Here is an 18,589-nt window from a genome sequence, read left to right as displayed (position 1 = left end):
TCCTTGTGAGCCAGGATTCCTGGCACCTCCAGGCGTTTCCCCCCGCAGAGTGCCCCTGGGTGTGGCAAGGCCCTGCTCTGGCCTCAGCCTTCGCCTCGGGAAGGCTCTCCCCTCCCAGGAGCCTTCGTGCAGGCGCGTTCCCTCCTCTGTGCTTCCTTTGAGGCTGGCTCCTCTAGGGGCGCGTTGCTGTGTAGGTTGACGTGGGCAGCGCCCTGCCTGCTCAGCCGACTAGATTCTTGGAGGATGGGGCCTGTGCTCAGCTGCGTGGGAAATCCCCGAGCACCAGCCAGGGCCTGGAGCACCCAGCACACGCTTGTCAGGCACAGCTGAGGCCAGGACGAGCACTGGGCACCCAGGGAGGCCCTGGCATTGCCAGGGTGGCAGGCACCCCACAAGCACGCATAGATGGAGATAGAACCGGGTGCCGGCAACAGGAGGACCTGGGGTGCTGGTGTAGGCGGGACGCCCCGGGCATCTGAGCTGAAACCTGCCTCATGAGAAGGGGCCAGTGGTGTGCAATTGTGAGGTGGGGTGTCCCCCGCAGGGGAGCAGCCGGCGCGGAGGCCCTGGGGCAGGAAAGCAGCAGGTACTGGTGAATATCGCCAGGGTGGGGAGATGGGGCAGCGTTTGGGTTTCTTCTGGGGCCATGGGGTCTCAAGCAGGGGACTAAGAGTCGCTCATATTCTGAAAACCCCCTTGTTACCTAATGTTTGTTAAGTGGTACTTGAGGTGGGGTCAGAGCTAGGCCGTGCGGGCAGGAGCCTGACGGGGAAGTGCCTGGAGGCTGGCCCTGTGGCCCATCCAGGGGTCCTGAATCGGTGGCCCCTGGTGCTGCCCACGGCTCACTGTCCCCACGGCTCACTGTCCCCACCCCTGTGGTCCTCTCTGCAGCTCCTGGCCTGCGCGGCTTCCGGATCCTTGGTCTGCGGTGAGTGCCTGAGTCTCCAGCCCTGAGCTGGGAGGGGCCTTCAGCAGCGCCAGACGAAAGGGGGCGGGTCCTCATGAAGGTCACGTGTGTGTACGTTAAGGAAAGGATGCAGGTGACAGTCTGCACTCTGCACGTGATGTGCTGGGACCCTCCCTGGAACAGTCCATGCAGTGGCAAAGGCTGGACAGTCAGGAGGGAAACCCTGTGGGCCTCGCTCAGCACCGTCAGAGCTCACCGCCACTTGTGATGGGAAGGCATTCTGTGAGCTCTGTGCAGATGGCAGCCACGGGCAGGCCTCCTGGAGACCCAGGCGACTGACAGGGCGGTGAGGGCGCATGCCCAGGGATCTGACCTTGGTCACATGTGGAAGGCCTGGTCCCAGTTTCCTTCTGTGGATGATCCTGGGACCGTCCTTGCTTGGACACTGTTGACCTGCTGGGTACATCACAAAAGAAACTCCACTCAAGTCTGGGCCATCATTCGGGGTCAGGGCAGTGGCCAGATGGCCCCAGCGGCTCTGACCAGTGGCCCAAGTGCTGATGGGCAGAGGCGAGAGCAGTCCCGCATCAGGGAGGGGAGAAGCAGGACAACAGTGAGTGTGGTTGGGGGAGTCGGAGGGGCCTGGGACGGCCACTGACCTGCGCTCCATCTCCCAGTAGCTCCAGCGTGGGCGCGGCTGTGCAGGCACGAGGTGTCCATCAGAGCGTGGCCACCGATGGCCCAAGCAGGTGAAGCTGGCCTTCTAGGGGAGGCCGTACCCCCTGCCCCCCCCCGCCCCTCCTTCATTTTCTGCATCAGCGCCGCAGCCACAGGGGTGCCTGGATGGGGCGGGGAAGGGGTCGCACAGCCTAGTCCCTGACCTCATGTGGGTCCAGGCCTCTGGCAGTGGCCGTGGGGGCCGGCATCCACCTCTGGGAAGTACCTGCGTGGCTGACGCCTCCTGTGCCCATGTGTCTCTGTGACAGCGCCCAGCCTGCCCTGCCGAAGGCTGGAGCCATGGTTCCCAAACCCAGCAGCCGGGGCGAGTATGTGGTGGCCAAGCTGGATGACCTCGTCAACTGGGCCCGCCGGGTGAGTCTACTATGAGCTGCAGGCCCTCCTGGAGCGCCAGGGCCTCTCTGCACACTCACAGGCACACACATACACACACACATGTACAGACACATACACACACAACACATGCATGCACGCGAGTACATGTACATGCAAGCTCACATGTATGGACAGATGTGTGTACATGTACCACACACACAGCCATGCACACATACACATATGCACATGCACACATGCACACACGTACGCACACATGCACATATATGTACACACGCACACGTGCACACACGCACACTCGCACTCATGTGCACACATGCACACACTCGCACACACACATGCACACACATCCGCACACGCGCACACAAAAACATACACACACATGCACACGCGCACACACGTACTTATGTGGACACATGCATGTGCGCATATTCGCATGTATGCACACAGGCACACACACTGATGCACACACCCCTGCGGCCTGGAGCAGGCTGGACCCTCCCGGAGGCCCCTGTGCTGGCCTGGTGGCCTGTGGTTCCATCTGAGTATTGAGACCCTGCTTGAAATGACCCCTCCCTTTCCGCCATTCTCTTTCTGGCTTCTGCGCGTTCCTCTTGTTTCTCTTTTAAGGTGAAAGTGGTATTTTAAGTTAAAAGGAGCGCGTGTGAAGGCAACAGATCCTTCTCAGTACCCGTCTAAAGCCTCCCCGGCCTGTGGCAGCAGCCCCCACGCAGCCCCTGCCATCCCCCTGCAGCCTGGGCACGGGCAGCTCCCTCCAGCGCCTGCGGCACTCGCCGCGACAGCCCGGGTTCAACAATGCCCCACTGATGGACGTTCACTGTTTCCTTTTGTTTTCTGTTTCCTAAACGATGCCACGGTGAACGTCCTGCCAGGGCCGCAGTGGTCGAGACAGGGATGCCCACTGCAGGATAGTTTCTAATGGAGGGAACCCGAGAATGGCCACGGGCCATCCCAACACAGGCTCCTGGCGGGCAGGTGAGCCTGGCCATTTCTGCCCGGGCAGCCCTGCCTCGCTCTGTAGCTTGGCCCTGTCACCCATCAACACATGCAGCAGAGGCCCCTGCCAGGTCTCAGAGCTGCGTGCAGGGACAGCAGGAACCGTGGGGGAAATGAGAAGCCACGTGGATGGAGGAGGGGGAGGGAGTGGCCAAGGAGATCTGAGAGGGCTTCCCGGAGGCATCGCACCTGGTCTGCAGACCCAGATCTAGTTAAGGCAGAGAGTTCCCCGTTAGACCTGCGCTGCTACTCGCCTGTAGCCCACACGCTCAGAGAGTGGCTAGAGCCCCCTGTTCAGATGGTGGGACTTAGGATACACTGGGTTTGGGGAACTGTGTGATGAGGACAGATCTCACCCGTTTCTATTTTATTTTGAACGTGGCTGGTGGGGCGCGCTTTACAACCCTCTTGGGGCCGGGAGGCCACCTGCAGGAGCCGCTGTGCCTCTCACCTCTGCTGGCTGCCGCCCCGGGACATGAGCCCACGTGGAATCTCACGCCGGGCCACGCGGGGCTCCAGGGGTGGCGTCTGACCCGAGCCTGGTCTCCGCAGAGTTCTCTGTGGCCCATGACCTTCGGTCTGGCCTGCTGCGCCGTGGAGATGATGCACATGGCCGCACCCCGCTACGACATGGACCGTTTTGGCGTGGTCTTCCGCGCCAGCCCGCGCCAGTCCGACGTCATGATCGTGGCCGGCACACTCACTAACAAGATGGCCCCAGCGCTCCGCAAGGTAGGGCTCTTCCCCGCCGCCCAGCTGCCCCCAGAGTGAGCTGCGCATGGACCCCGCCTCTCTTCCAGGTCTACGACCAGATGCCGGAGCCGCGCTACGTGATCTCCATGGGGAGGTGAGTGCAGGGCGGGGCGTCTCCAGGGACAGAAGTGGCGCGAGTGCTGGCCTGGCTGTGCCCTAATGGCGCTTATCAAAAGTGTCATTTACATTCAGTGAAATCCCACGTGGTCCCAGCTCTGCCCTTCAGCCGTCTTGGTGCCTCCACCCCAGGCAGACTGGGGGTCCTCTCCCGAGAACGATTGCTCCCGTCCACCCCGACGCCGCAGACCCCACATTCCGCCCAGTTCTCTGCTTTAGGCACACACAAGTGATGACGAGTGCTGTAGATGGTTTTATAATCTCAGCCTTCTAACTTGCCATAAGTTTTTTTCTTTTTTTTTTTTTTTTTGAGACAGAGTCTTGCTCTGTCACCCAGGCTGGAGTCCGGTGAAACGATCTTGGCTCACTGCAACCTCCGCCTCCCAGGTTCAAGCAATTCTCCTGCCTCAGCCTCCCAAGTAGCTGGGATTACAGGCATGCACCACCACACCCAGCTAATTTTTGTGTTTTTAGTAGAAACGGGGTTTCACCGTGTTGGCCAGGCTGGTCTTGTACTCCTGACCTCAGGTGATCTGCCCGCCTCGGCCTCCCACAGTTCTGGGATGACAGGTGTGAGCCACCACACCTGGCCTTGCCATCATTTTTAGTCATTTCCCCGTAACATTGAAAGATATTTAGTCTCTTAACTTTTTAAAATATTTATTTATTTATGTATTTGAAGATGGAGTCTAGCTCTGTCGCCCAGGCTGGAGTACAGTGGCACGATCTCGGCTAAGTACAGTCTCCACCTCCCAGGTTCAAGTGATTCTCCTGCCTCGGCCTCCAGAGTAGCTAGGATTACAGGCGCCCGCCACCACGCCTGGCTAATTTTCATATTTTTAGTAAAGACGAGGTTTCACCATATTGGCCAGGATGGTCTCGATCTCCTGACCTCATGATCCACCCACCTCAACCTCCCAAAGTGCTGGGATTACAGTCATGAGCCACCGTGCCCAGTCAGTATTTATTATTTTTATTTTTTAGAGACAGAGTCTCACTGCGTTGCCCAGGCTGGAGTGCAGTGGTGCAGTCGTAGCTCACTGCAGCCTTGAACTCCTGGGCTCTAGTGATCCCCCAACCTTAGCCTCCCAAAGTGCTGGGATTACAGATGTGCTCCACTGTGCCTAATTTTTTAAATTTTTGTAGAGATTGGGTCTTGCTAAGTTTACCCTTTTAAAGCGAGCAGTTCAGTGGTTTTTAAGCCACCACCTCTAATTCCAGAACATTCTCATCACCCCCAAATGAAACGCTGTCCCCATCAGCAGTCATTCTGCATCCCCTTCCAAGCCCCAGTGCCCACACCTCCCCTCCCTGTCTCTGTGGATGGGCCCTTCCTGGACATTTCACAGAAACAGGATCACACGCTGCATGGCCTTCTGTGTCTGGCATCTCTCACTGAGCGTGACGTCCTCAAGGTGCATCCATGCGGTGGCCTGTGTCCGAGCCTCGCTCATTTTCTTGGCTGAATAATATCCCACTGTGTGGATATATTACTGATCTAATTCTACACAGAGAATTAGAATATTCCAGAGTTTTCATAACCGTCTCCCACTGCTGGGCATTCAGGTTATGTCCATTTTTACGGCTGTGGGAAGCAGTGCTGGGAGTGGAGTCTGTGTGGTCGCCTGGGGTTTCCAGCTCCCTGCCCCGGGTGGACCCCAGCACCTCACCGACAGAGCCAGAATCGGGCGAGGGCCTGGCGTGAGGCTCTGCCGCCCCATAGACAGGGGCTGGGTGTTGGTACTATGGCTGCTTGAAGTGGCTTTTTGTTGACACATGTGATCCGACACTTCCCAGCCCCAGGAATCGATGGTCAGGAGCCCCCTCGGGAGGGGAGCGCTTTTCCCCGAGTTGGCAGCCACACGCGTGCTTGCGCCCCACTGGTCCCACGGAGGCTCACGGAGCCTGTACGTGTTTGCTCATTGCTTCTCCGTGACAAGTTCCAGCCTCGTTGGTGCCTGGCTTGCAGTTGAAGGCGGGTGGGGATGGGGCGAGGCCTCGTGGAGGGAGGGTGGACAGGGCAGGTCCCCGGCAGGTGTCCTCACGGCACCTCCCCCACAGCTGTGAGGAGGGAGGGTGGGCAGGGCAGGTCCCCGGCAGGTGTCCTCACGGCACCTCCCCCACAGCTGTGAGGAGGGAGGGTGGACAGGGCAGGTCCTCAGCACGCTTCCCTCACGTCCCCTGCCCCACAGCTGCGCCAACGGAGGAGGCTACTACCACTACTCCTACTCGGTGGTGAGGGGCTGCGACCGCATCGTGCCCGTGGACATCTACATCCCAGGTAGGGCTGGGACCACACCGCCCACGAGAGAGCTGGGGGCAGGGCCAGCGCCACACGGAGCCCGGCGGCCCATGTCACACCCCCATCAGACGGCGGGCTCCCCCATCCTATGGATGAGCCGGCTCCGGGCTCTCCGTCTTAGTGGAGCGTGTGCCCTGTGAGAAGTCAGCGATGTATTCAGGCATCAGAGGGATCGGAGGGAGCAGGGGAGGCTGAGTGCTTTAAAGCAGTTTCATACGGTCCTGCCTGACAGAAACCAAAGACCTGCAGTTAGAAATACCAAGAGAGAAGGTTCCTGGAGGCCAAGGACACCGTCCCACGCCCTCACCCTTATAGAAGGGCACGCAGGACTTCCTTTGGCCAATGAAAATGTGGGAGACTCAGTTTGACTGTGAGGTTAGGGTGAGTTTGACCATCAGGAAAACAATTAGGAGTAATTGTTTAGTACCAGTATATCCCAACAGTATTTGGGCTATACTGACACTAAAAAGGAGCATTGGCTGCATACCTGAAATTCACATCGCACGGGGAACGTTCTTTATATCTGGTGATCCTGTGGGAGACTTGCGCCTCATGTGGTCCCACGAGGGCCACCCGGGGCGTTCACCTGGACACCATGGACAATGGTCCATGGTAGGCAGGCTTAGAGGTGGCGCTCATGTGGGACAGGGGACAGAGGTCCTGTTCTTGGCCACCCTGTGCTGTGGCATTAGCGCATGCGCAGAGAGCCCAGCCCTGAGTCCCGAGTCTGGAGGGTTGGGCAAGCGGGAGGCACGTCCTGGCGCCTCTCAAAAGTGGAGGAACAGGCTCTGACTCTGGATTCCGCTTCCCTGGAAAGAGCGTTGATTTGCTCAGCATTCTGCACTGTTCAGGTCACCTAGGGGCAGTGGACAGGGCAGCTTGGGCCTCCCCGTGACCCTCGTCAGCACAGAGAGGTCCATCCCGGGGTCAGGAGCTCAGCCCATGCCCCTGGCATCTTCCTCTGCAGTGCAGACCAAAGGGGCAGGGTGCGAGCGTGGACTGTGCTCCTCCCTCCTTGGGGACTGTGCTCCTCCCTCCCTGCGGACTGTGCTCCTCCCTCCCTGCGGGACTGTGCTCCTCCCTCCCTGCGGACTGTGCTCCTCCCTCCCTCCCTGCGGACTGTGCGGACCTCCTCCTCTCCTCCCTGCGGACTGTGCTCCTCCCTCCCTCCCTGCGGACCGTGCTCCTCCCTCCTCCTCCCTCCCTCCCTCCCTGCGGACTGTGCTCCTCCCTCCCTCCCTCCCTGCGGACTGTGCTCCTCCCTCCCCTCCCTGCGGACTGTGCTCCTCCCTCCCTCCCTGCGGACTGTGCTCCTCCCTCCCTGCGGGACTGTGCTCCTCCCTCCCTCCCTGCGGACCGTGGACTGTGCTCCTCCCTCCCTCCCTGCGGACTGTGCTCCTCCCTGCCCTCCCTCCCTCCCTGCGGACCGTGCTCCTCCCTCCCTCCCTGCCTGTGCTCCCTGCGGACTGTGCTCCTCCCTCCCTGCGGACTGCGGACTGTGCTCCTCCCTCCCTGCGGACTGTGCTCCTCCCTCCCTGCGGACTGTGCTCCTCCCTCCCTGCGGACTGTGCTCCTCCCTCCCTCCCTGCGGACTGTGCTCCTCCCTCCCTCCCTGCGGACTGTGCTCCTCCCTCCCTCCCTGCGGACTGTGCTCCTCCCTCCCTGCGGACTGTGCTCCTCCCTCCCTCCCTGCGGACTGTGCTCCTCCCTCCCTCCCTGCGGACCGTGCTCCTCCCTCCCTCCCTGCGGACCTCCTCCCTCCCTGCGGACGGTGCTCCTCCCTCCCTCCCTGCGGACTGTGCTCCTCCCTCCCTCCCTGCGGACTGTGCTCCTCCCCTCCCTCCCTGCGGACCGTGCTCCTCCCTCCCTCCCTGCGCGGACCGTGCTCCTCCCTCCCTCCCCCTGCGGACTGTGCTCCTCCCCCCTCCCTGCGGACCGTGCTCCTCCCTCCCTCCCTCCCTGCGGACTGTGCTCCTCCCCCTCCCTCCCTGTGCGCGGACTGTGCTCCTCCCTCCCTCCCTGCGGACTGTGCTCCTCCCTCCCTCCCTGCGGACTGTGCCTCCCTCCCTGCGGACCGTGCTCCTCCCTCCCTCCCTGCGGACCTCCTCCCTCCCTCTGCGGACTGTGCTCCTCCCTCCCTGCGGGACCGTGCTCCTCCCTCCCTCCCTGCGGACCGTGCTCCTCCCTCCCTCCCTGCGGACCGTGCTCCTCCCTCCCTCCCTGCGGACCGTGCTCCTCCCTCCCTCCCTGCGGACCGTGCTCTCCTCCCTCCCTCCCTGCGGACTGTGCTCCTCCCTCCCTCCCTGCGGACTGTGCTCCTCCCTCCCTCCCTGCGGACCGTGCTCCTCCCTGCCCTCCCTCCCCCTCCCTGCAGACTGTGCTCCTCCCTCCCTCCCTGCGGACCGTGCTCCTCCCTCCCTCCCTGCGGACTGTGCTCCTCCCTCCCTCCCTGCGGACCGTGCTCCTCCCTCCCTCCCTGCGGACCGTGCTCCCCCTCCCTCCCTGCGGACCGTGCTCCCTCCCTCCCTCTCCCTCCCTCCCTGCGGACTGTGCTCCCTCCCTCCTCCCTCCTCCCTCCCTGCGGACCGTGCTCCTCCCTCCCTCCCTGCGGACCGTGCTCCTCCCTCCCTCCCTGCGGACCGTGCTCCTCCTCCCTCCCTCCCTGCGGACCGTGCTCCTCCCTCCCTCCCTGCGGACCGTGCTCCTCCCTCCCTCCCTGCGGACCGTGCTCCTCCCTCCCTGCGGACTGTGCTCCTCTCCTCCCTCCCTGCGGACTGTGCTCCTCCCTCCCTCCCTGCGGACCGTGCTCCTCCCTCCCTCCCTGCGGACCGTGCTCCTCCCTCCCTCCCTGCGGACCGTGCTCCTCCCTCCCTCCCTGCGGACCGTGCTCCTCCCTCCCTCCCTGCGGACCGTGCTCCTCCCTCCCTCCCTGCGGACCGTGCTCCCTCCCTCCCGACCATGCTCCCTCCCTCCCTCCCTGCGGACTGTGCTCCTCCCTCCCTCCCTGCGGACTGTGCTTCTCCCTTCCTTGGAGCAATCTGGACTTGCCAGAACTCTGCCAGGTGGAGCCCGGCCACCCTTTCCCAGGCCCTGTGGTGGCCTTGTCCTTTCCCACCTGTTTCCACTCCTGCTGTCCCTGTTGGGCCCTGGACTGTGTCCTCTTGCTCAAGCCCTTTGCTCTGAGCCTGCCTGGCAGCTGGGCTGGAGGATCCCCAGCAAAGAGCTCTGGCTTGGGGCTCAGAAACGGGGTCATCGGGTCCTGTGGGATGCCCGGGCTCTGGGCCGCCTCCCCTCCCTCCGCCCAGCCCCCCTGCCTCCATCTCCGTCCAGAGCAGCCCCAGGCCCTGGTCCCCATTGTTAAGTGTGTCTGGTGAGCGCTGGCCCCACGGAGTCCTGAGGGCTGGAGCCGAGGGCCGGGTTAGTGAGGTCAGCATCTTGTCCGGGAGGTTCCTGTGGCAGCCCGGGATGAGCCACGGGAGGAAGGCAGTGGGGCCTTGCCCAGGGGAGGACCCCAGTCTTCCTGCAGGGACGTCCCCCACGCCGGCTGCCAGCCCCTGGCCCCTGCGCCCGCCCTGGGCTGCCAGCCTCCACCTCAGGCCGGCACGGGAGGCCCCTCAAAAGTCGAGCCGGCTGCGCTGTGCACATGGTCACGCAGGCTCTGGCTGCGGGAAGGGAGACTGAGGCAAGGTCCCTGCAGGCTGCCCACCCACGGCCGAGGCCCTGCTCTACGGCGTCCTGCAGCTGCAGAGGAAGATCAAGCGGGAGCGGAAGGTGCAGATCTGGTACCGCAGGTAGTGCCGCCACTGCCACCGGAGCCTGTCGCCGTCCTGTCCCCAGCCTGCTTTTGTCCCGTGAGGTTGTCAATAAATTTGCCCTCAGGCCGCTGCCTCCCAGTGTAGTGTGTGGGTGAAAGGAGCTGGGGACCTGGGGGGACCACAGACCCCCAGCAGCGTGCCGCCCTTGGGTTGAGGGTGGTTGGAGCAGAGCCAGGGGCAGGGACGGGCACTGTGCCTGCCAGCAGGTCCTTTCCTGCTGCTCTGTGAAGACCCTGGTGTGGATGTTGCGGCCCAAAGTCCCGAGCATGGAAGGCCCCACGCCCTTCCCTCCTGGGAGGGCCCTGACTCAGTCTCCCACTGTGCCTTAAGGCAGGCTGAGCAGAGCCCGTCTGAGCCTGCCCCGGGGTTCAGAGTGTGGCCTGTGGCCTGTGTGTGAACTTGGGCAGGTCGCCACTGCCCTCTGGCCCATTTCCAGGCAGTGGGATGGGCTGGTTAGCTGCGGGCTGGGGCCAGGGAGATGGGGAGATGGCACCTGGTCCACACCAAAGGGCTGCAGGGCAAGGCTGTGAGCCTCACTGGCTGTCTGACCCCACTTTGGGGACCCTCTTCACCCAGGGCTTTCGGGGGACCCTGGCTTCACCCCACCAGCCCCTTCATCCGTCGAAGTCCAGTCCTCACCAGGGACGTGCATTCATTCAGCAAACGTCCCGTCTTCCTGTGCTCAGCGCCAGACGCCACCGGTGCTGGAGACCCCGCTCTGCAGGCCCGCCCTGCATGCCTGCTGCACAGCAGGACAGTGCTGGGAACCGGCAGTTGTGACAGGCCAGGCTGGGATGGGTCCCAGGAGACGGGGGCGGGGGTGGGGAGCAGGCGCCCAGCCTGGAGGCAGGACATGCGGGGGTGGGGACGGGGCATCTGCCAGTGGAACGGCAGTCCCGGGCCGGAGTGCAGAGCACAGGAGCCGGCCTTCTCTCAGGGCACGGAGGTCAGTGGAGAGGGCGGGCAGGACGGCCCCAGGAAGATGGGTGGGCTGCATGCGCGTGGACGCAGGGGGCAAAGCGGGAGGCATGGGGTGACCAGCTGGGCACAAGGGCACGGACAGGCAGGACCCGGGATGTTCCTGGGGTTGGGCAGGTGGGGCTACCCCTGCACTGGGCCCAGCGGGGTTGATGCCTCCCGAGAGGAAACAACATCTGGAAATGGGAGGCTCGGGGCACGGGGCTGTCAGCAGCCACGCCGCTCCTGAGGCAGGAGGAGGGAGCTCAGGGTGTGCCAGGGCAGGCAGAGAAGCGGGCTCCTGCCTGGGGTGGGCAAGGGTCCTTGTCTCACTCGGCCATGACGCTGCCACCCTCTGAGACCCTGACCCCACTGTAAAGGGTCAAGTGGCTTTCGTCTGAGGAAGGGACATCTGGCATCGGCTGGAGATGTCTGCCATGGGCAAGACAGTGCGGGGTGGGGGGATCCTGGGGCCGCTCAGAAACCTGGAGGAGAGTCACCCGCTTTTCCTGTGTCCGTGGGATGGGCGGGAGGTGAGGGAGCAGCCGCTGGAAGTAACAGTCACAACACTCACTGTGGACAGACCAGCCAAGCCAGCGCCGGTGTTTACTTCACCTCAGAGACCCGGCAGCGGGCAGTGTGACCCCTCACAGAGAAGCTGGGAAAGCTGCTGGTGACACAGCTGGGATCAGCCCGGGGCTGGCGGGAGAGCCTAGACTCCCGGCCAGGAAGGCACGGAGGAGGGCACGGGTGTGCCCAGGCCGGGGTGGGGGCTCATCCCTTGGTGACCAGGGGCGTGATCATCTGCGGGAAGGCGTAGTAGCGGCAGTCGGCCGGTGGGACCAGCGCCATCACCTCGGTACGGATGTTCTCCCTCCGGAAGCCGGCCTCCAGCAGCGCAGGCACCTGTGTCTCCTGGTTGGGGATGGTGCCAGGTCACCTCTGAGGGCCATGGGGGTCACGTGCACCCTCCCCTCATTGAAGAGTGTTTACAAATGGCAAGGCCCGGCTGGGCGGCTGCAGCTGCCGTGAGGCATGTGGTAGGGCAGCCCTGGAAGCCCAGGTGCGAATGGGAATCTCCAGCTCCCCAGTGCCGGCAGCAGCTGCCGGGCTGTCCTGGAACCCCAGCCCCACACCAGCATCACTGGGCTCAAGCCATCCCCGGGGCACCTACTCCACAGTTTTCCAGACCTTGCCAGTATGGCGGGTGGAGCCAAAGAATCATGACAGAAAAAGAAGACAGGCCGTTAGTTCCCATTTTCGAAGAAAAACTGCCCCAAGGGCCACAGGCACCCAGCCAGCTCTCACAACAGCGGCCCAGGGCAACCACATAGAGCCCTTCTCAGACAGGCCGCCTCCACCAGGCAGAGGGAACAGCCAGACAAACACTACTGAACCAGCGAAGACAGCCAGGTGGAGGCGGCCAGAGAGAGGGGAACACGAGGGGCTTGGGCCGAACCACAGGGCACTGGGGAGCCATGGGAGGTTGTTGAGCTGGCGAGGGACTCTGATTTCCATTTTGTTTTTGTTTTTTTGAGATGGAGTCTGGGTCTGTCGCCCAGGCTGTAGTGCAATGGTGCGATCTCGGCTCACAGCAGCCTCTGCCTCCTAGGTTCAAGTGATTCTCATGCCTCAGCCTCCCGAGTAGCTGGGATTACAGGCGCCCGCTACCACGCCTGGCTAACTTGTATTTTTGGTAGAGATGGGATTCTGCCATGTTGGCTAGGCTAGGCTCAAACTCCTGAGCTCAAGTGATCCACCTGCCTTGGCCTCCTGAAGTGCTGGGATCACAGGTGTGGGCCACCATGCCCAGCCTGATTTCTTTTTTTTTTTTTTTTTTTTTAATTTTCTTTTTTTTTTTTTTTTCTTGAGACAGGGTCTGGCTCTGTTGCCCATGCTGGTGTGCAGTGGTTCGATCTTGGCTCACTGCAACCTCTGCCTCCTGGGCTCAAGCAACCCTCCTACCTCAGCCTCCCAAGTAGCTGGGAGTACAGGTGCACACCAGCACACCCAGCTAGTTTTTTGTATTTTTTTAGTAAAGATGAGGTCTTGCTCTGTTGCCCAGGCTGGTCTTGAACTCCTAGGCTCAAGCAATCTGCCCACCTCAGCCTCCCACAGTGCTGAGATTACAGACCTGAGCCACCACTCCTGGCAGCCGCCGCGCCAGGCAAAGGACTTTGGTTTCTAAATGAACCAGCACAGTCCAGCCCACCCAGGGGGTCAGGAAGGGACCCTCCCCAGGTAGCAAGGTGGCTCCAGCAGTCCCTTCCCACCCCCACCCAAGGTCACTGCCTGGAGACCCACAGGGAACTCCAGGTGGGCGCACCTCAAACATGGTGGTGATGTCTGAGTACTTGGACTTCATCAGCTCCCCCCAGGAGGTGAGGTTGCAGTAGGTGAGGACACCCCCCGGCTTTAGCAGGCGAAAGGCGTGGTTCTGTGGAAGGGGAGTGGCCAGTGGTCAGAACGGAGGTGGGGGTGTGGGCAGAGGGGCTTCCCCGAGGGCCTCCAGCATCCCAGCAAGTCAGAGAGAACCACCTTGATGAAGTTGAACTGGTGTGTGTGCCAGGTTTCCTCCGAGAGTGGGTATGTGTCGTACAGGATCCCTGCATGGAGGACAGAAGCCCACGCAGTCATGGCCGGGTTCATTACCTCGCCCAGCCTCACCCTGCTCATCCCCGAGCAGGTGGAGGTGCAGTGAGACGGGGCCGTGGGCAGAGGTGGGGCTTCCACGTGGGCTTGAGAACTCCAAGATTGCCTCCAGGGCTCCTCCGTGAGCGTGCCCATCCCCGGTGCCCTGCCAGCCCTCACAGCCAGGCCCACACCCACCTGGGCTCTGTCCCCCCAGTGCACATCAGAGGGCCCCCCACAAGCAAAGGAAGGGCTGCAGTGGAGCTGGGAGGCCCACCCTGTGATACGTCCCCTCACCCCTCACCATCAAAGTGACCGTCAGGCAGGGTGGGCGCCACATCCTCCCACAGGCCTTTCAAGGGGACGACCTTGAAGAGGGGAAAAGAAAAAGTGGACAGGGTAGAGAGGTTCCCAGGATCTCCCCACCTGCAGAAAGGGAGCGGCCGGGGGACTCCCGAGAGAGAAGACCATCTCCTCCATCTCTGGCAGCCCCAGGCCCCCAACCCCCAGGAAGCAGTGCCCTCACCCCAAGGAGTGGGGATCCTGGAGGGCCTGCGGGCAGAGGGGCACCTTGTGTGTCTGCCGCGGGGCCCAGTCCTGGAGCCGCTGGAAGACGCCGTCATTACACTCGATGATCCAGTGCTCATCAATGGGCGCCTCCTGCACCTTCGACGCTGCGATGGCCATGCCAAAGCCCACCTCCAGGACCCGGCCCCCTGGGCAGACACAGGGCGCCCGACATCACTAGGTGGGCTCGGCTTAGGAGGCTGACTGGAGGAGGGGGCGCAGGGCAGGGCAGGGCTGGGGGGACTGCCTGGAGGAGGGGGCACAGGGCTGGGCTGGGGATCTGCCTGGAGGAGGGGGCACAGGGCTGGGCTGGGGGTCTGCCTGGAGGAGGGGGCGCAGGGCTGGGCTGGGGGTCTGCCTGGAGGAGGGGGCGCAGGGCTGGGCTGGGGGTCTATCTGGAGGAGGGGGCGCAGGGCTGGGCTGGGGGTCTGTCTGGAGGAAGGGGCGCAGGGCTGGGCTGGGGGAGTCTGCCTGGAGGAGGGGGTTTAGGGCAGGGCTGAGGAGGCTTCCTGGAGTAGGGGGCCTAGGGTAGGGCAAGGCTGGGCTGGGGAGGCTGCCTGAAGGAAGGAGCGCAGGGCTGAGCTGGGGGTCTGCTTAGAGGAGGGGACGCAGGGCTGAGTTGGGGGTCTGCTTGGAGGAGGGGACGCAGGGCTGAGCTGGGGGTCTGCTTAGAGGAGGGGACACAGGGCTGAGCTGGGGGTCTGCTTGGAGGAGGGGACACAAGGCTGGACTGGGCTGTGAGTCACATTTGCCACAGGACGGGAGGGCGCCCTGGGCCAGCATGGACAGAGGCAGGCGGAACACAGTAGTCCTAAGCGGGAACAGCGTGGGCCCTGGCCAGCGGCCAGAGAGAGGATGACCAGCCAGGGAGGCCGAAGATGGCCGCTTTTGGGGCCAGGCCTGTGGGGAGGCAAGAGCCTTGGACTTTGAGCCCAGCCCACGCTGTTTGTCCCCGGTCCCTTATCTCTCAGGTTGGTTACTTTTCTCTCCCCCTCCCTCCATCCGAAAGTTGGATTTGCAAGAGTGGCCAGGCAAGACCTGGACTTGAGACTATCTGGGAGGGGAAGGGCTGGTCCCCAGTAGGTCACACATGCCCCTCCAATCCTAATTGGCACTGGACACTGGACATGCCCATTTTCAGGGTGCGAACACTGGGGCCCAGCCCCGGGATGGCACCTGTGTGGGGGCCAGGGAGTCCTTTCTCAGCAGCCCTCCGCCTCTGACGCCAGGCAAGCCAGGGCCACCCCGGGGACAGCTGTCTCCCTGAGCTCAGCTTTCTGGGTGCTATTCTTAGCCACGGGAGTTGGGGCTGCTCTCCCTGGCAGACAGAACGGCAGCCTCTCCCTGGCAGGACCCCTTCGTCCCGATCTCAGACAGGGAGCTGGGGACCCGGTTCCACCCAGGTCTCGCGTTTGAGGTCCCCATCCGGAGAGCGGGGGTCTCACTCCCCCTGGAGAGGAAGTTCCCGGTACTTAGGAGGCGCCTAATGTGTGCGGGGCCCCAATCCTGCGGCACTCCCCGTGAAGGCCTCCGTGTGCCCCCACCTGCAGCCCCACTTCCCAGGCCAGGAGACAGAGGCGCCCCAGCGGGAGGGTGGACTGCAGAGTCCCCGGATCGGGGCGGCCCCGGCCTCAGTTTCCCCTGCGGCCCCGGGGACGGTGCAGGCCGGGTGGGGGCTACCTCTGGAGGCGGCGGCGGCGGCCAGCGAGTGCATATAGGGGGTCTCCCAGCGCTCCATCACCGGCTTGCCCAGGATGCGCAGGTGCGTGTCCGCCGGGTCATAGGCCGCGGGCGCTGCCCCCCACGCGGGGCTGCAGTTCTCGCCGGGCGCGAAGATGGGGGTCGCTTTGGGGGCGCTCATGCTGCAGGCTGGACGGCGACCCGACTTGGATCGCGCAGCGCCCGGGCCCACTCCCTGCAGGGCCTTGTGGGCCGGGGGCGGGTCCAACAGGCCCGGGGGGCGGACCCGCGAGAGGACGCGCGCGACTCCGGGAGCGGCCTCTAGCGGCGGCCACGCGAGAGGTGGCGGCAGTGGGGTTGGGGCCGCGGCTGCCGCCTCCCCAAGGAGCCTCGGTGCCCCCTCTGCGGAGCGGACACCGCAGCCCCGCGCCGGGGGAAGCGAACCTGCAGGCCGAGGACCGGAATCCCTGCCTGGCCGCTTACGTGCCTCGGTTTCCTCATCTGTTAGCACGCAGAATCCTCACTGGGGCGTCAGAATCTGAGGATCTTTCAGGCGCTGTTGAAAGTGCTTTAAGTGTTTAAAATCATTTAATCTTCAGAAGATGCTACAGTGAGCTCTGTCTTTTTAAAATAGAGACGGGGTCTTGCTGTGTTGCCCAGGCTGGTCTCAAACTCCTGGGCTCAAGCGATCCTCCCGCTTCAGCCTTCCAAAGTGCTGGGATTACAGGCGTGAGCCACCGTGCCGGCCAGGTTCTGTACTGTCGTTTTTTCTTTTCTTTTTCTTTTCTGTTTTTTTTTTTTTTCAATGAAAGCAAGTTTATTAAGGCATAAAAAAGAACGGCTATTCCATAGAGCAGCTGACTGTCGTCATACAGATGAGGAAACTGAGGCTTTGAGAAGCAAAGCCGGGGGTCTGGTGGCCACGAGGGTGGGGACCCAGGATTAGAGCTCTGATGTCCCCCTTTCTTTTTCTTTTTTTTTTTTTTTTTTTTTTTAAGACGGAGTCTTGCGCTATCGCCCAGGCTGGAGTGCAGTGGCACAATATCGGCTCACTGCAACCTCCACCTCCCGGGTTCACACCGTTCTCCTGCCTCAGCCTCCTAAGTATCTGGGACTACAGGCGCCCGCCACCTCACCCGGCTAATTTTTTGTATTTTTAGTAGAGATGGGGTTTCACCGTGTTAGCCAGCATGGTCTCGATCTCCTGACCTCATAATCCACCCGTCTCGACCTCCCAAAGTGCTGGGATTACAGGCGTGAGCCACCGTGCCCTGCCGATGCCCCCCTTTCATGAGCCCACGTCACACTCCCATAGGCTGGGTGTTACCTGAGACCCCGGGACCCTGATGGGGGCCTCTGCCCAAAGACCCCTCCAGGTCTGGAGACCAGGACTCAATCCCAGCAATGCCCTTTCCTCGGGCGGCCCTGCAGCTGGGGGGTACAGGGGTGGAATTAGGCCTCTGCAGCCCAGGGTAGCCCCTTAGGGTCAACCACACCCCCGTCTGTTTCCTGGGGGCCCCCAAGCCCGCTGCGGTGGCGTCCTGGCTCTGATACCCGGTTTCCTTCCCCCTCTGAATGTGGAGCCATGGTCATGAGCCCTGAGCAAAGCCTGCCTGCCTGCCATGCATTCTGCACAGGTTAACAGGTGCAGCAGTTATTACACCCATTTAACACATGAGGAAACCGAGGCCCAGAGAGGTTGAGGTCACAGGTTGCAGCAGAGCCAGGGTGTGAACGCAGGCAGCCTCCGAAACAGCTCTCGCACGCAGCCTTCCCTGCACCACCTTGTGTGGGTAGCTGCCTGCCCTGTCACTCCACACACCCCTGCCACCTCTTGCACAGCTCCTGTGACCCTCAGCCCCAGGCCTTGGCACACGCTCTTCCCCCTGCCTGGACAGCCTCTCTCCTGGCCAGGCCACTTTCTCTTTCTGTCTCAAGCTGAGCCCACGTGTCCTCTAGGAGACACCCCCATTCTGCCCCAGGACAGGCATGTCCTGATCAGAAGCTGTTTTGTTTGTTTGTTTTTGTTTTTCTGAGACAGAGTCTCACCCTGTTGCTCAGGCTGGAGTACAGTGGCATGATTTCAGCCCACTGCAACCTCCGCCTCCCGGGTTCAAGCGATTCTCCTGCCTCAGCCTCCTGGGTAGCTGGGATGACAGGTGTGCGCCACCATGCCCGGCTAATTGTTGGTAGGGACAGCATTTCACCACGTTGGCCAGGCTGGTCTCGAACTTCTGACCTCAAGTGATCCACCCGCCTCGGCCTCTCAAAGTGCTGGGATGACAGGCGTGAGCCACCGCACCCGGCCAGAAGCTGTTTCATTTATTTATTTATTTTTATTGAGACGGAGTCTCACTCTGTCGCCCAGCCTGGAATGCAGTGGCATGATCTCCTGCCTCAGCCTCCCGAGTAGCTGGGACTACAGGAGCCCGCCAACACACCCAGCTAATTTTTTTTTTTTTTTGGTATTTTTAGTAGAGACGTGGTTTCAGCGTGTTAGCCAGGATGGTCTCGATCAGCTCGCCTCAGCCTCCCAAAGTGTTGGGATTACAGCTGTGAGCCACTGCACCTGGCCAGAAGCTGTTTTCTCTCTCTTCGGTAGTTCACTAATGGAAGGTATTTCTTCATAGTTCTCGCCTCCTTCTCACAGGGCTGTCAGTGATCCTGGCACACAGAACATGCTTGATAGGCCGGGTGTAGCTGCTCCCGCCTGGGATCCCAATGCCTGGGGAGGTGCAGGGGCTCAGGCCTGTGATCCCACCACTTTGGGAG

At 62.3% G+C, this 18,589-nt stretch overlaps 2 protein-coding genes across 5 annotated transcripts in view; one reads left to right on the top strand and one right to left on the bottom strand.

Moving 5' to 3' along the window:
- The window catches only part of NDUFS7 (NADH:ubiquinone oxidoreductase core subunit S7), a 53,448-nt gene extending 43,393 nt beyond the window's left edge, over positions 1-10,055 (top strand). For 2 of the 3 annotated variants that reach the window (XM_050770770.1, XM_050770769.1), the window contains 7 exons: positions 892-928; positions 1,585-1,656; positions 1,894-1,999; positions 3,548-3,727; positions 3,796-3,842; positions 6,058-6,146; positions 9,865-10,055. In XM_050770770.1, coding sequence (XP_050626727.1) covers positions 892-928; positions 1,585-1,656; positions 1,894-1,999; positions 3,548-3,727; positions 3,796-3,842; positions 6,058-6,146; positions 9,865-9,962 — 629 coding nt within the window. In that variant the 3' untranslated portion in view covers positions 9,963-10,055. The remainder of the gene's footprint in view (positions 1-891; positions 929-1,584; positions 1,657-1,893; positions 2,000-3,547; positions 3,728-3,795; positions 3,843-6,057; positions 6,147-9,864) is intronic. The other variant, XM_050770771.1, reaches the window with a different exon arrangement.
- A 1,454-nt stretch (positions 10,056-11,509) lies between these two features.
- Positions 11,510-16,083, bottom strand: GAMT (guanidinoacetate N-methyltransferase). Of its 2 annotated transcripts, XM_050770719.1 has the most exons (6): positions 15,818-16,083; positions 14,141-14,286; positions 13,875-13,938; positions 13,478-13,545; positions 13,266-13,376; positions 11,510-11,854 (listed from the first exon to the last, which is right to left on the bottom strand). In XM_050770719.1, the coding sequence occupies exons 1-6, from the start codon at positions 15,996-15,998 to the stop codon at positions 11,714-11,716; spliced, it is 711 nt and encodes a 236-aa protein (XP_050626676.1). In that variant the 5' UTR covers positions 15,999-16,083; the 3' UTR covers positions 11,510-11,713. The 2 variants fall into 2 exon arrangements, with proteins under 2 accessions (XP_050626676.1, XP_050626675.1); XM_050770718.1 differs by lacking the exon at positions 11,510-11,854 and having other exon boundaries at positions 12,174-13,376.
- Positions 16,084-18,589: the final 2,506 nt, after the last annotated feature.

The sequence above is a fragment of the Macaca thibetana genome, chromosome 19 (genome assembly GCF_024542745.1).
Source record: "Macaca thibetana thibetana isolate TM-01 chromosome 19, ASM2454274v1, whole genome shotgun sequence".
Lineage (NCBI taxonomy): Eukaryota > Metazoa > Chordata > Mammalia > Primates > Cercopithecidae > Macaca > Macaca thibetana.
Note: the sequence above shows the minus strand (reverse complement) of the source record. Positions and strands in the feature narration are given on the sequence as shown.

Coding starts and splice junctions, on each gene's coding strand:
- GAMT (XM_050770718.1), bottom strand. CDS start 15,998: ATGAGCGCCCCCAAAGCGACCCCCATCTTCGCGCCCGGCGAGAACTGC. Junction 14,287..15,817: donor CGCCGCCGCCGCCTCCAGAG/GTAGCCCCCACC, acceptor GTGTCTGCCCAG/GGGGCCGGGTCCTGGAGGTG. Junction 13,939..14,140: donor CCCCGCGGCAGACACACAAG/GTGCCCCTCTGC, acceptor CCCCTCTTCAAG/GTCGTCCCCTTGAAAGGCCT.